Source organism: Chenopodium album, chromosome 24 (genome assembly GCF_948465745.1).
Source record: "Chenopodium album chromosome 24, dcCheAlbu1.1, whole genome shotgun sequence".
Lineage (NCBI taxonomy): Eukaryota > Viridiplantae > Streptophyta > Magnoliopsida > Caryophyllales > Amaranthaceae > Chenopodium > Chenopodium album.
In genome coordinates, this window is record NC_137857.1 from 4,505,756 (window position 1) to 4,520,894 (window position 15,139).

At 34.7% G+C, this 15,139-nt stretch overlaps 1 protein-coding gene across 1 annotated transcript; it reads right to left on the minus strand.

Moving 5' to 3' along the window:
- Window positions 1-187: 187 nt before the first annotated feature.
- LOC145610002 (topless-related protein 4-like) lies at window positions 188-12,206 on the minus strand. Its single transcript, XM_081665247.1, has 26 exons — window positions 12,058-12,206; window positions 11,739-11,917; window positions 9,247-9,426; window positions 9,034-9,147; window positions 8,757-8,915; window positions 8,474-8,657; window positions 8,265-8,391; window positions 7,424-7,539; window positions 6,346-6,511; window positions 6,153-6,262; window positions 5,991-6,060; window positions 5,759-5,832; window positions 5,560-5,655; window positions 5,394-5,489; window positions 4,651-4,778; window positions 4,320-4,554; window positions 4,056-4,217; window positions 3,802-3,894; window positions 3,540-3,686; window positions 2,858-2,968; window positions 2,602-2,781; window positions 1,985-2,113; window positions 1,775-1,870; window positions 1,265-1,453; window positions 1,016-1,182; window positions 188-918 (listed from the first exon to the last, which is right to left on the minus strand). The coding sequence occupies exons 2-26, from the start codon at window positions 11,816-11,818 to the stop codon at window positions 720-722; spliced, it is 3,408 nt and encodes a 1,135-aa protein (XP_081521373.1). The 5' UTR covers window positions 11,819-11,917; window positions 12,058-12,206; the 3' UTR covers window positions 188-719.
- Window positions 12,207-15,139: the final 2,933 nt, after the last annotated feature.

Below are 15,139 nucleotides of genomic sequence, written 5' to 3' on the forward strand. Positions count from 1 at the left end.
ATAGCTGATTTGTACTCCATACTCAGCCACTCGGAAAATTATTATAAGGGGTAAAAACAATAAAACGATATTCATCTACATGCATAGCAAAGTAGTATACTTGCAGTATTGCAGATAAATTCCCTGCGACGATTTGTTCAGTCAAAAACAAGAGTAATTACGATATACAAGACTCAAAGAACCAAGATATTTCAAATCATTATGAATTACAATTCTACTATTCCCTTGACAAAGTAAGGTACACTACAATAATGCTTTCCACGAACTCTAAACAACACTACATATCCTACTTAAAAAAAATTATTATAACGCTAATTTCATGATTTTTTTTTAAAAAAAAATCAAGTTTCTTCTAATAAAAAAAGTTTGAGGAGAAGAAGAAAATTCTTTCTGAGGTTCCTCCAAATAAAAGAAAACACATGGGGTTAGTAATACAGATCTGGTCCAAGACCATTCAAAGTGAAAATTGAAATGACACTTCTAAAAGCGTAAATCACTAATCACTAATTGTCTAAGAAAGTTGGAGCCAATTCCTGTGCCTAATCCATGAGAGAATGATCTTCAAATTCAGAAGGTTGACTAATGAAGATTCTACAACGGTAATACCTGGATCCTGCAGCTTCCCTCTGATTTAAAAAAAGTGCGGCGAAACCAGGAGCAAGGTGACTGACTGTACAAAAAGAACATATTTGGTTGATTAGCGAAAAACGGTCAAGCAATCATCTTTGTGGTTGATCTGTCCCGGCTGCTCCAGATGGATTGCTAGTTCCAGCGCCATTTTCTGCAGGAGGTGGGGTGCCCCATTGTCCTTCTGATTCTAGGGGCTCGAGAACACAAACACCACCATCGGTAAGTCCTAATGCAAATTGATTAGCTTCGGTGGGATGTGCTGCGATGCAGAGTGGATACACTCTCATACTGTCAAAACCACAGGAAATAATTTGCTTGTTAAGGCTACTTCAAGACTATGCACAATACAAAAGTGTAACACAATGTTGATAATTATGATCTATACCTTGGATTAGGAGGTAGGTATGCATTAGGGTTAATTCGACATCTGAGTCTAAGATTTGAAGCAGTAAGAATGCTGACACTCCCATCTTCAAAGCTTACATATATTGACAGGCTATCGCAGGAGTAGGTGGCATGCGTTATCGGGCCTCTTGCTTCTGGAGCAAACCACTGGTGAAGGTATAAACTAAAAGTCATTTTCAATGTTCAAAATGATTTATAAGTAAAAGATATGATCACAAGAGGAAAGTACCTGTTTAAGGCATTCAAGCTTAGGAGCCTCATATATAGCAATTTGTGTTTCATGCACAGCCAACAAATGTGTCTGATCTTGGTGAAATTGAACACGCGTATCTGAGAGGTGATTCGCAGATCGACCACTAGGGATTTGTAAGGGTTTACTTGCCAACTTTTCCCATCCATCCATGCTCCAAACACATAGCTACAATTTGAATGTAAGCAACCAGTTAAAAGACTATCACAGGTACTATACATCTACACTTACAAAGCTTTTTAAACATACAGTGAACCCAAAAAAAAAGAAGATACAAAGATTGTTGTTACAAACTCATAATGATTGCATAAAAATACAGTCAATCAATGCTGTAGTTCAATAGATCCACTTTTATTGTAACTATCAGTAGAAACAAATAGTAAGAGTTTACTTAGCAATTATGTCTGTGCAACCCAACATCTAAGACCCTTGACATTTTGTTTTCATTACTATTTCAGAATAACTAGAAAACAGCATAGCATTTGTTACCTGAGAATCACCCCCTGAAGACACAAGCACATTTTGAACATTTGAGAATGCCAGGCCAGTAATTCTCTTTTGATGTCCTTTAAGCTTTGACTTGACCTGTACAAATAATACATCTAACATGTTAGCATTGTAATGTCACCAATATCTCCTACAAAAATTCTTTAGTTGGAAAAACAAAAAAATAAGTATAGCAGTAGCAAGGCTCAGGACCTCATCAACTCGAACATTGTATATTTGAATAGTTGAATCTTCCATGCCAATAGCAATAATATTGTTGTCTTGAGGATGGAAAGCCAAAAATGTTGCTGCAGGTGGTGGGGGCATGAATGTTGTCATTGTCTGCATTATGGAAAACAAACATAAGGCAGCATAATGGTTGGTAAAAAGCCGACCAAAAACAAACTAAAAAGCACCAACGGAAACCAACCCCCTGTCCCAGTCTTCTTCTGTTGCTGTCTAACCAAAAGACTAAGCACTTCGGCAATACACAGACAGACACACACACACACACACACATGCTGAAAATACTCATGAAGCAAAAGGATTTAAACAAATTAAATTTTAGTACAATGCTCACTGTGTCATCAATAAAGAAGGAAAGTTGACGACACATTACATTAAAATTTCAAGGCCAAATTTATAAAGGCAATGCTAATAATGGACAACCTTGAATTTGAGGAGTGTGTGATAAACTTTCCAAGCATAAAATACAAAATTGTACAAAATTTGAGAATAGCGTTCAGAAAAAAAACGAAAAAAAAAAAAAAAAACTGTAAGGTGGCATTTCCAGGAGAATTAAATGAATGAAAATTGACACTACTGATTACCTTGAAAGTCATCATATTGAATAAAGAAATTTTTCCGCCTGAAGCTGACATAACATAAGAATCATTCTTTGAAAGTGCAAAGCAAGAAACTGTATCTTCGGGATTTGTTTCACCCATATCATTTGTCATTAATATCCCACTTGAAGGTTGCCATAATTGAGGGGCAATACTTGCAGTCGCCTGTATGTAGATAGGTGAACTCCAAGAAATAGTAATATTCATAGTGACAAATATAAATCTACCTTCTAGAAAATACCTTGCCAGTCGAATTTCTGTCATTCCTAGGCCATTTCCACAGTTTATGTACAGCATTCGATGCCAGTGCCAGCATGGCTAATCCTGAATTTGTATAGATCAATCTAGAGATCTGAAATAATAGAAGAATGATGATCAATATATGACAGTGTTTTAACAAATGGAAGGCCATGGACAGTGAGCAGGAACAACCAAGCAGAAGATGCAAATCCCCGCATAAGAAAAGTACAAGAGAAAAACATTTCGGCTTAGAAAGATCCGCATAGGAATTTAAATTAACTCCCAATTAAGTTATGACTCATCAAAACTGCTCTAGCTATCCGACATGAAGAATACAAGTTTACCACATAGCAAGAAGAAAGAATGCTAGCTACATATCTATATAGCTAAAAATGACTGGCAAGTATTGAGTGCAACTCCAACACGATTCAACCAGCTAACAAAAAGAGAAGCAGTTGTAAATATAAGACTAGAAACACTTGGGACATTCATGAAGTCTGTAAAATAGTACTCTGTAAATCCTATATGCATTGCCACAAATATTGGCTTAAAGTGTCCAAACAAGGATCCAAACATTAGACATGCAAGAAGACACATGAAAACATTACCAAAGACATTCACCCTAGAGATAAAGGCTTTGAGGAAATTTTATTAGGTACGGACTAAAGCGTACAGATACCTACCCTCATTGCTGATATACTATCAGGAAGTTTCAGTGATCGGCACTGAGAAGCCTCATTAATCTCAGTCAGCTTCCATATCTTTGATTTATCTGCAGACTCATCAGGAAACTTTGGTTTCACATCAACTAGGCTTCGATTATCAGCATTCTGCATAAATCAGAAGAGAATTATTGAAAAAACAAGAGTCTGATCCACCAAGTTATATTGGTGAGAATGGTGACAAAATTGAAACAAATAAAGGAATCTGAATCAAAACGAGTACCATAGCAACCATGGCTGGCACAGCAGCTGTTCGGTCTGCAATACTGGCTCCCACTGCAGCATTTGCAGCAGGAAATACGCCCATTGTAGGTCCCTGAATATGCAACCACGTTTTCAGTTAGAAGCAGAATACTTTTTTCTTTTTCAAGTACAGGTAACAGGAACTCAGGAAGCACATTGACCCCTCTCCAGTGAAAGCAAGCTAGAGAGATGTCAAATAAAGAAGATATCAACTAGTGAAATTACTAGATATACCTTGACAATCGCAGCAGAAGCAGAAGAAGTATCAAATGGGCGATTTTCTACTGCACGAAGTTGCCTCATCCCATCTGAATTAGCTAGAATTTTTACACCATTGTCACTAGTTGAGACAGCCATTAACGTTCCCTCCTTGTTAAACCGAATACAAGGAGAAGCCTGGTATACAAAGCACAAACCAAGAAACAAATAAGGATACCAAAATTCATAAATTTAGAGCCCATGGCAAAAGTTCTCTAATAGGTTAGTTCTAAAAATTACCGGCAACCCACCACCAGCGTCAGCTGTGGTTAAAATGTTAACACTATCCATATCCCAAAATTTGATAGTAAACTCATCTCCAGCAGCAAGGAACCTATTCTTTGTAGTATCAAAATGCACAACTCCCACAGAGCGCTTCCCCAGACTAACGTAAGTACGCTTTACTGTTCCTTCACTTTCATTCCATTCGACAAGGAAGGATTCTCCTTCTTTGTTGGTCCCACAGGAGAATAATCTTCAAGAACAAAAATAATCAGCGAACAAAGAAGCAGAGTCAAACCCATTTTTAAATTTTACTATATTACTTTGACAAAGGGAGTGCAATTATTACCTTGACCCATCTGCACTATAAGCCATCCTTGTTGACGAATGACCTGGCGCATCATAATCTACTCTTGAACCCACATTGTCATACAACCAAGCTTTTATTTTTCCATCCGTTGCAGTCGAGAAAATAAACTGACATGAGTGAAGCAACTTTTAGTTTCCACCAAGAAAATCACGCAACTGAAGCCACACAATGCAGTATAATCATACAAGACATTTTACTGATAAATTCCTACTCAGGAGACAGCCAAGTGCAGTAATTTATATACCTCCTCCTTTTTTTTTTTTTTTTTTTTTGCACCATTTGGGCTGGGCACGGGATTTAAGAAAGTGTAAAAGATGGAGTATGTCAAAAGTGCGTACATGAAAAAAGGTACAAATAGAAAAGGGGAGGTAATAATGGTTGTTATCACATGTAAACAAAGGTAAGTAGGGAGTTTCGTGTGTGAACACAACCAAAAGTGAAAAAACAACCATATAAGAAACTGATGCAATTATTATGTAACTTCCCAAAGGAAAATGGTACAATTAAAAAAACGGAGGTAGTATAACTTTACTGAGATGTGAACTCTCACAATCCATTACAACAAGCACAAATACAAAGCCTTAGTCCCAAAATGATTTGGGATAAAAATTGCTGCAGTAGCACATTGGCATATCTTCTGTTATAGATACCAGAGAAAATCCACTGCACAGCAAAAAATTGAAGGGAAAATCCAAGGCAAATTCAACGACAAAATCAGGTACCTGAATACTCTCCTTGTGATGTGGACATACTGAATAAACAGGTGATTCATGACCCTCGAATGTATACTGCTTGGCCCCAGTTACAGCATCCCATACCTGAACAAAATAAAATTCTAAGATCCCATTACCGGTAAAATCGACATTGAAAACAGAAAGCAAAACGAACCTTAATAAGCCTATCGTCTCCACATGTAACAATAGACAATTGTTTGTTTGGATAAGAAAAGGCAAGATCATTAACACTGCCAACGTGGGCCTCAATCTGTATAGACAGAAACACACTTCATTGGCAAATGGCACCCATATTAAAGCTTCAAAATCAAGAATGTATGGACTTGAATACTACTACTGATAGCAACACAAACCTCTAAGTGGTTTCTCAGATCATTGGGACCATGATAGGAATATATATGCACGATATGTTTTGAGTATGCAACACCTGCATTCAGGGAAAAGCAATATATGTATTAAACTCATACCAACCACCAGCAATATCATAGTCAACAAAAGAGGGAATAGCAAAAATTTAAAATAAAATAAAATAAAATAAAAAAATAAAAAAACAGAACCAATAAGAAAGAAGCAACAGCAGAATACCAAAAAGGGTTCCATCAGGACTCCACATGACACGATTAATGGATGCAGAGTAATCACTGGCCAAAGAAGCCTGTCCCAAAGAATATCAGTGTTAGCATTAGCACATAGTGAAGATTTGAACATCAAAAGACATGCTCAACAAGGCCTTTTAGAAAAACTAACCTGCAGAGGCATAGAACATGTACCAAGTTCCCACACCTTAAAATTTCTATACGCAATTCTTTCCCTGCTCACTAATTCCCACACCATGACATCACCCATATTCGTCCCCACTGAAACAACAAAATAGATTAATCTCAATCACAGTAAGAGTGCAACAAAGGTCAGCAAAAGAGGAGTCCGGCAAAGGTGCAACCTAAGAGCAAAATTTGCTGCGATGGATGGAAGTCAAGACTCTTGACAGTAGAACCTTGGCTCAAACACATGACAACATCTCTTGGCAAGTCAAGAGATGAATATGAACTTTGACCATGGCTTTGGTTGTATGCAACAGGAAGAATGTTGACAGGAAGATTGTTGACCTGTTCAAAAGTCCAGCAAAGGAAATAATTAACCAAAAAGAATTCTCGTAACCAATACTTTTTCCAAGTAGAGCTATGTCTATAAATAAAAATCATATAAAATGCATTAAAGATTCAAAGCCACTAAGCTCTAGTGAATTGCAAATATAATCTTTACTCCATTTGCATATATATGATGCTGAACCTCTGACAAAACTTAAATGACATTCCACCCATAATATTTACTAGTAACAAACTACCTCTGTTACATATTATTTGCAACGATTAGACATTTTTCCTCTCTACTTTATGTCAAATCGTTGCAAATAATATGAAACGGAGGTAGTATAATGATTCTTTAAATTATTAGCCACAAATGTAATTAAATAATCAGTTAGAAAATAGTCTTATATTGTTGAAAAGCTAAACACTATAGCATTGCATACAGAGCCAACCATCACTTTCTTCATTAACAAATTAACATTAGCGGTTACTAAGTTACCAGCACACTGTAAATCCTTTGTTTTAAATCTAAGTTAAAAATCCAAATGTGAAAACACTAGAACTTACTCTGACAAACAAGTTAAGGTCAGTTCATCAATTGTGCACAAATATCATGGTGAGCCTCCAGGAGCAAGTCATCAGAGACTCATAAGAATTTTATTAGAAACATCTCTCCTTAAACTACTGATATTTTTATCTTTAGTTTCTTTGAACTTTCAAACTTCTAGTCATTGATAATCACCTTTGATCTCTACCAAACTTAGTCAACATGTCATCAAAATCAAATCATGTATGCTTTAAAGGCATAAACATCTGCATAACAAGTTTCTGTCTATCTCAAGCAAGTAGTGGTGTTGTCTATGGCCATTTCAATGTTTTAACATTTCAATTCATTGAAAGAGGATAAGAATGGAAGTAAGTTACACATACTTCTTCTGGCGCTCCAAAAGGTCTTGGTCTCTTCAACACGTGTTCAGAATCTGCTGTTTGATAATCCATAGCTGCATTGTTGTTAGGAGGAGTCCGCGGACGCTTTACTATAGCAGCTTCATGTGCAATAAAATTTTGCATTACGAATAAGAGAAAATTAGCTGACATGGCACTTAACACTTTGATTGAAAGATTTAACATTATTAAACTAACGCTATACTTAACGAGCGCCCCAGGGCATTTTGTTATAATTAAAAACACATTAAATTAGTATATATAATACTCGTTAGTTAGCAAAACTTGTGTTTGGTTGCTGATTTTGACAGTTCCTTGATGATATTGGACACAAATTTCTTGCAGTAGCTTGTTGATTAATAGTGAGAGACAATGATTTTTGGACTTGGGTTTAAGTTTTGAGGTAAGGTTTATTATAAACTAGTATACAGGGAAGAGGTTGAAGAAGAATTAATGGAGCTAAAAGGTGCAGAGACTAAAAAAAAATATGGTAATCTTTTTTGAAAAAGTTTACAGAGGCAGTACAGGGAAGAGAAACTGATGCAGAAGATCAGTGGGTTGCTTTTGACGGTAGGCTGTAATTACAAAATCTAACTGACATTCTTCAAAAATGTAATTAATTATTTACAGATTCTAATTGATTCTTGCTCTCTAGCAATTTCCTGGAAAATGCGGTATTCAGAATTATAGATGCAATAATTAAGCCATTTGCTTTCTTCAAAAACAATGAGAAATTTTGATGCCCTTTAGCAAAATCTATCATACAATACAATAATAACTACGAGTAGAATATAATATAACAGGTAACAATGTCATGTACAAATACCTGGATTGTTAGGGACACCTAAGCCCATGGGCCCAGCTGAAACAGCAGGGTGAGGTACAGGAGGAGATGGATTTGCCATCCATCCAGCAAGTGATGTAGGAAGAGGAGCTGGAGCAGCCTGGAATGGCTGCAAATTTCAAATACAAAATCTAACTGACATTCTTCAATTTCCCAAGCACAGATGAAGAGGAAAATCTTAATTTACTTACTCCATGAGCTCCAAGTGGAGGAAAAGCTCCTGCCTTCGGAACAGGACCAGCATTCATCAATGGATTGGTCACAGGTGACGGAGCACGTGCGCCATTAGGAGGTCCACATGTATGGTCCACAAACAGAGTTTTTATGTCAGGATTAGGCTTGGGATTCTTGCATAGCTGGTGTTGCCAGTTCAAACTGCAATGACATAGTTTAAATTGTCAGTACAACTTCCAATTCCCAACCAAACCAAACAATATTGCCTCCAAAACCCCAAAAAATAAAATAACGGCTAACCTCTGATTGATAAGAGTTCTTAATCTTGAATTCCTCAAGGTTGGGAATTGAAGCTTATCACGAAACAATGGGTTGGCTTCTATCAACTTCTTAAGTTCAGCCAGCATTATGCCCCTAGCTGACTTAGTATCGCCATATTTAGACAGTTGCTCATTTTCTCTGCATTATTCACCAACCATCCCCAATTAGGTACTGTAGTGTTGTAATAAAAAAAATTAAAATAAAATAAAAAGAGGGGGAGGGTGGAGGAGCCTTCGAGTACATTACTAGCGCATACCTAAAATTATCCAAGGTTAATAAAAGCGTTATTTCCTTGAAGAGCTCTTCATTAAAAGCTGAAAAAACCTTAAGATCCTTGACAAGAATTTCTACAGCTTTCGCACGATCTCGCCTGCAATTAAGATACCAAATTAAGACCAGTAACATAATAGCTCGCTTCAATAAACAAAACCCAAAGATAACATTACACCTAATGGACACAGTCACTCACTTATCCAGGGCTTCAAGGTACTTCTGCTTCCTGATTTCGAAAAAGATCTTCATGGAATATCTATTATCATCAACTTTGGTGAAACCAGACAAGTACTTCTCTGCCTCATCCCACTCTCCACCAGTCACCAATTCTTCAAAATACCTCATGTTAAAAAAGAACCCTGATTCTTGCTCCAATCTGTACCAATAAAATTCACAGTATAGCAACTGACCATGATCAAAAAGTACATTACAGCCTCAATAAAATAAAAATAAAAAAAGCAAAATTAAAAGTTACACTTCAGAAATTACGAGTTAAGACAACAATTGGTTATCAAGTTTTCACAAATTTCACCTTTTGGTGATCAACTTTTTTTTCGTTGCATTTTGGTGATTGAGGTCAACTTTCCGGTGACAATAATTAAATTGGGGCAAAAAACTTAATCACTTGGGGTTAAAAACTTAGTCACCTAAGGTTAACCAATAGGAATGAAGCTATTTTTTTATTGCTTTTATCGAAATGACAATTAAGAAAAAGACGTTTCTTCTCCCTTTGTTCCCCAATTTCACGCGTTGTACTCTCTTCTTCTCTATTTTTATTTACTCAACTAAAGACAGATACAGAGGATATTTTCCCCCTTCTTTTCATTTGCTCTTCTCTTTTGTACTCAAGCCATTTTTGGAATAGATATGCACGGACGCTTATCAGGTACACTTCTAAACTTTCTACAGTATTTTCGTTTCCTTAATTGCCTTTTTTTGTTGAGTATTGATGATGAGTTCTTGAGTTAGGGTTTATATGGAAGTGTTCTAAAAAAAAAAACTCTTCAAATAATTCTAATTTTATTTATGGTAAATCGTATAATAACCATTGTAAAGTGTCGAATTGTTGTTTTGTTTTGATTGATCGTAATTTCGATTATGTAAGGAATGTGATGTGATGCTAAGTTTAACAAATTTACATTGTTATTGCATTTGAAAACAGAGGTTCATGTTGGTTGTCAATGCATCTGTAAAAATTACAGCCATCAATTTGGTTGTATTTTGGACATATGAGAAATCTCATGAATGGATGTCTGACAATCCTTGATACTCTTTGTACTGACCTTCAATTGCAATATTCGATCTTTCCATAACCACCTTTGGTTTTTATTGTTCTTGCAGGATTAAAAAAAAAAAAAAAAAAAAAATTGAAGACTGGCGACAGGATTTGAGCTTTGCAATGGAGTTTGTACGACCTATCTTTTGATTAGCTTCTCTTACTGTTAGGAAGTGCGATAAATACTTTTTGTAATTTAAACCCAAACGGCTAGATTTTGGGAAAAATCAGATTTCAGAAATAAATCCAAACATATTTATGACAGGTGATTATGTTTTTTGGGAGGTGATTATGTTTTGGTGTGGTTAAAGGTGAGTTAAATATATAATTCAGGTGAGTGAGTTAGTTTGCCTGAAAGTTGACCTCAATCACCAAAATGCAATGAAAAAAAAGAGTGAATTCAGTGAAAACTTAATAACCAAATGTAATCTTAACTCCAGAAATTACTATCACCAGATAAGTAATGCAGCTATATTTCTTCCAGACATAGACTACTAACTTTAACTGGCATGCCCAAGTGTCGTCTAAGGTCATTAATGCAAAAAATTGACCCCGGCTCCTTTTGCCTTATTAACCCTTCAAACATTCTACTCCAACTACCATTGTAATTGGGTTATTTTTTGTGTCTTTAAATTTGGATAGTAAAAAACATTAAAACAAAACTTTGTTTCAATCAAATGTACAATTTTTCCATGATTAATGCAGCTGCAAATGCAAGGTCAAGGAAAGGTACCAAAATGGTCATAATAATTAACTTCAACCAATCCATCCCCATCTCCCCAAGTTATAAAGGTCTCAAATGTCCTGTTTACCAAGCTTAAATCTTACATATAAAACTCAGAACCAATGTTACATGGTACACAATTCAATTCAATACATTACAGGTTGCAAGAATGAAAATGCGAAAATCCGGAAGATTTCACCACAAATTTACAATGTAACGGTTTCGATCTCCAACTCAAGAATTTATTAACTTCACACCCAACCATATTCAACAATCAATGAGAAAATTTAGACCCTTAATTTGCCACTCTTTATAAGTCACATTTAATACAATAAGAATGAAATTATCAAGTACAAATAATTATAACTCCCTTAAGTTTTCAGCAACCAAATACAGCAGCACTACTACCAAACAAAGCAAATGTTGCTAAAAAAACAAAATAAAATAATTTTATCTTTTTCATTTAATCAAATACCAAGTCATTATGACGTCAGAAATTACCCATTTTTTTCCCCTTTAATTTTCTCCACATCACACAAAAGCCAAAAGTGAACCATACTAAAAGAGGAACCATTTATAATTACAAATTAATCATAACAACAACATTAAAAATCAAACATTTCTCATCTTTAATCAATTTTAAATTAACAAAAAATTAATAATAATAATAGAAATTAAATAAAATTACCTGTGAACACTATCCTTAAATTTCTCCTCCTCCAGAAACTGAAGTATGAGAAAAACAAGCTCTCTGCTTAACGACGTCATTTTCCCTAATTTTTTTTTATTACAAAAAAAATTAAAAAAATTCTTCCTCCACTTTTTCACCACCAAATCTCAGATCGATTCCAGAAAATCACCAAATCCCTAATTTTTTCCACAAAACAAAATTAACACTAATTATTAAAAAAAAAAAATTAAAAATCTCAAAAACAATCCAGAAAAACAAAATTAAAATTCTCAAAAAATGAATTGAAGATTAAATTATAATAAGAAAAAGCAAGTACCTCGAAGTCGAAGAAGTAGATCAGTTTTTTTCTCTCTCTTTCAACTTTCTCTCTCCTCTTTGAGCTTTCTCTCTCCTCAGATGGAGTTTTCTGGGGGTCAGAGAAGAAAGATGGGGCATTTATATAGAGTGAATTTGAGGAGAGAGAAAAATACCCTAAAAATTAAAAGGAAATTTAAATTATTGTTAAATTAAATTGAATTTTTTTAGAAAGCGAAGAAAACAAAGGGAAACCCAGACAAAATAAATACTCATTTTCTCCTTTATTTTATCGTGTTGTGATATTTTCGGGAAATGAGATGGTATTTTGAGAAATTGAGATGGGTTTTTTTGATAAGGGATTTTGATAAGTGAGTTTGGTTATCATCTCGGTGATTGTTCGGTGATTGATAAGTAAGTGTGGTTTTCATTGGGAGTTTTTATAGAGACGTTACGGATTTTCCAAAGGCGCGTGATTTACGCGCTTTGTTAATGGGAGTTAGGTTGGACTTGGACAACTACCCCTTGAAAATGACATTTCTCTTTTTTTTTTTTTTTCTTTTTTTTTTTTTAAATATGCTTTCTCTTTCCAATGTGTCTTTAAGGTTAAGTAGTCTAGTAGTACACCGTAATAGGTACATTACACAATTAGAATATTATTAGCGTTGATATTGACTAGCTTAGTTGATAAAAGTTTTGTCGTGTTTTGTAACTGCGGAGTATTTTGTGGCTTTCTATACACCAAAGTAAGTACCTCGTGATCACGAATTGGACTACTAGTCTTTGTATAGCTAGATACAATATCAATACTGAAATAAAAAAATATCACATGGAAATTCAGGACTTAAATTAATTAATACAGAATCTAGTAACAATTCATGCATTATTTTACGGTGTTATTGTCATCTGTTCTTGAGAAAAGAATGAAAGATGGATGTTGATTAGCTTAGTTGATAAAGATGTTGTCATGTTGTGTAACTGCTGAGTATTTTGTGCCTTCTAACTCCAAAGTAAGTACCTCGTGATCACAAATTGCAGTATTAGTCTTTGTATATCTAGATACAGTATTAAATATTAAAATACAAATTATCACGGGAAAATTCAGGACATAATTAATATAGAATATAGTTACAATCCATGCATTATTTTACGGTTTATTGTCGCATGTTCATGACAGAAATGGCACACAGCTGGTGCAAAGGAACTTTTGGTATAAGTTTTTCTCGTGTCTTTTAGTTTAATCACAATTAGTTTTACAAGTATTCAACATTAAATCAGGTTAGATCAAATGAGATCATAAAAACTCAAATTATTCCATACTTGAGCAGATTAGATCTCCTTAAATTATTTTCGTTTCTTTTTTTTCTCAATATGTTTACTATTGTATTTGTAAAAATTATTTAAAAATAAATATTTAAAATACACAAATTATGACGAGTCTGACAATGCCACAAATCAACAAAATTCAGATCAAAACATATCCAAGTTCAAAAAATTAAACTTTAAATACCTTATTCGAGGTTAAGAGAACAAAACCATTTTTTGTGATTTACAAGTTCAAAAAAAAATCATATGAAATTTTATTAGATTTGTTTTTGAGCATCGAGTTTTGTTAAACGCGGGCCTGGGCCGAACCCGCAAACCAAGAGAGAGAGTCCACTTTACAAGTCCAACGAGGTTCCATCCCAAAACCATATGGCAATAGGAGGAGTAGCCCCTTAGCCTGATAAAGTGTTTAACTCTCTCTTCTTTAATCAATGTGGGACTCTTACATGTGTTACTTGGTGGGGTTTACTTTAACACTCCCCCTCACATGTAAGGTCCCTTTTTAACTCAAGGATCACTTGATCCAATTCAATTTGGCCCAGAATACTTAATGTCATTAAAGGTCCCAAACTTGGGCCTGACAATATACTCAAGCCATTAGAGGTCCCAAACCGTGGGCCTGGCTCTGATACCATATTAAACGCGGGCCTGGGCCGAACCCGCAAACCAAGAGAGAGAATCCACTTTACAAGTCCAAGGAGGTTCCATCCCAAAACCATATGGCAATAGGAGGAGTAGCCCCTTAGCCTTATAAAGTGTTTAACTCTCTCTTCTTTAATCAATGTGGCACTCTTACATGTGTTACTTGGTGGAATTTACTTCAACAAGTTTTAAATACCAACTGAAACCTATTTTTAGTATTCGTTCTCCGTACTATTGATATTTAAGTTGATGATGTGGTGTATAGAATTATATAGAATAAGAAAAGTTAATGAAATTGATTGATTATATTGAGTTACAGTATAACAGTACGTGTAAAATAATGGAATTTCATTATCATTTTTTTGTTTTGAATATTAGTTTGTTGGGTGGAGGAAAGTGACAAATGCCAGACCAAATGTAAAAGAGTTTGTTGATTAAACGTTGGATTTTTCACATGGTGTGGGGAAAGTAATAATTCCTTTTTATTTTAAATTTTTTTTTTTTGAAAGACCTTTTTATTTTAATTTACTCGTATTTATTTTTAAAAAAATTTAAAATTACTGTTTTTTTTTTCTTTTGGCCTTTTTTGGAAGTGGGATATTGTGAAAGTGTCGGTTGGTGATTGGGTATTGAGGTTTAGTGCTTAAACGATAGACCAAATGCATGTATAAAACGTGGCGTTGCTTTAGAGGAGATTTCGTGACTAAATGAGAGAAAATATATACTGGTACTCGGTCCTCCTAATTTTTTTCAACAATTATGAATCAGTATCTCTCACAAGTTAATCTAGCTTAACTTTGTATGACGACAATTGAGAGTAGAGACTAGAGAAGGAAGGTAAAGGGATCCCCCTACTTTAAAACAAATATAATTGGTGGGCGGGATTCGAAGTTCTGACCTTAAAGTCACTAAATGAGTTACCCACCAACTATTATCCATAGTCCGTATTATATACAAGTACTCCAATTATACTTGTATCAGTCATATATTAATATTTAATTGAATAACTTAAATATATATAAAGTTTGCATTGTTTTTATTGATATAATTGAAAATATTAATGATTATAAGGAATTTTAATCCAGCTACGTAGTATATTGCAATTAACTTATAGAATGCATTTTAAATCACGTGTG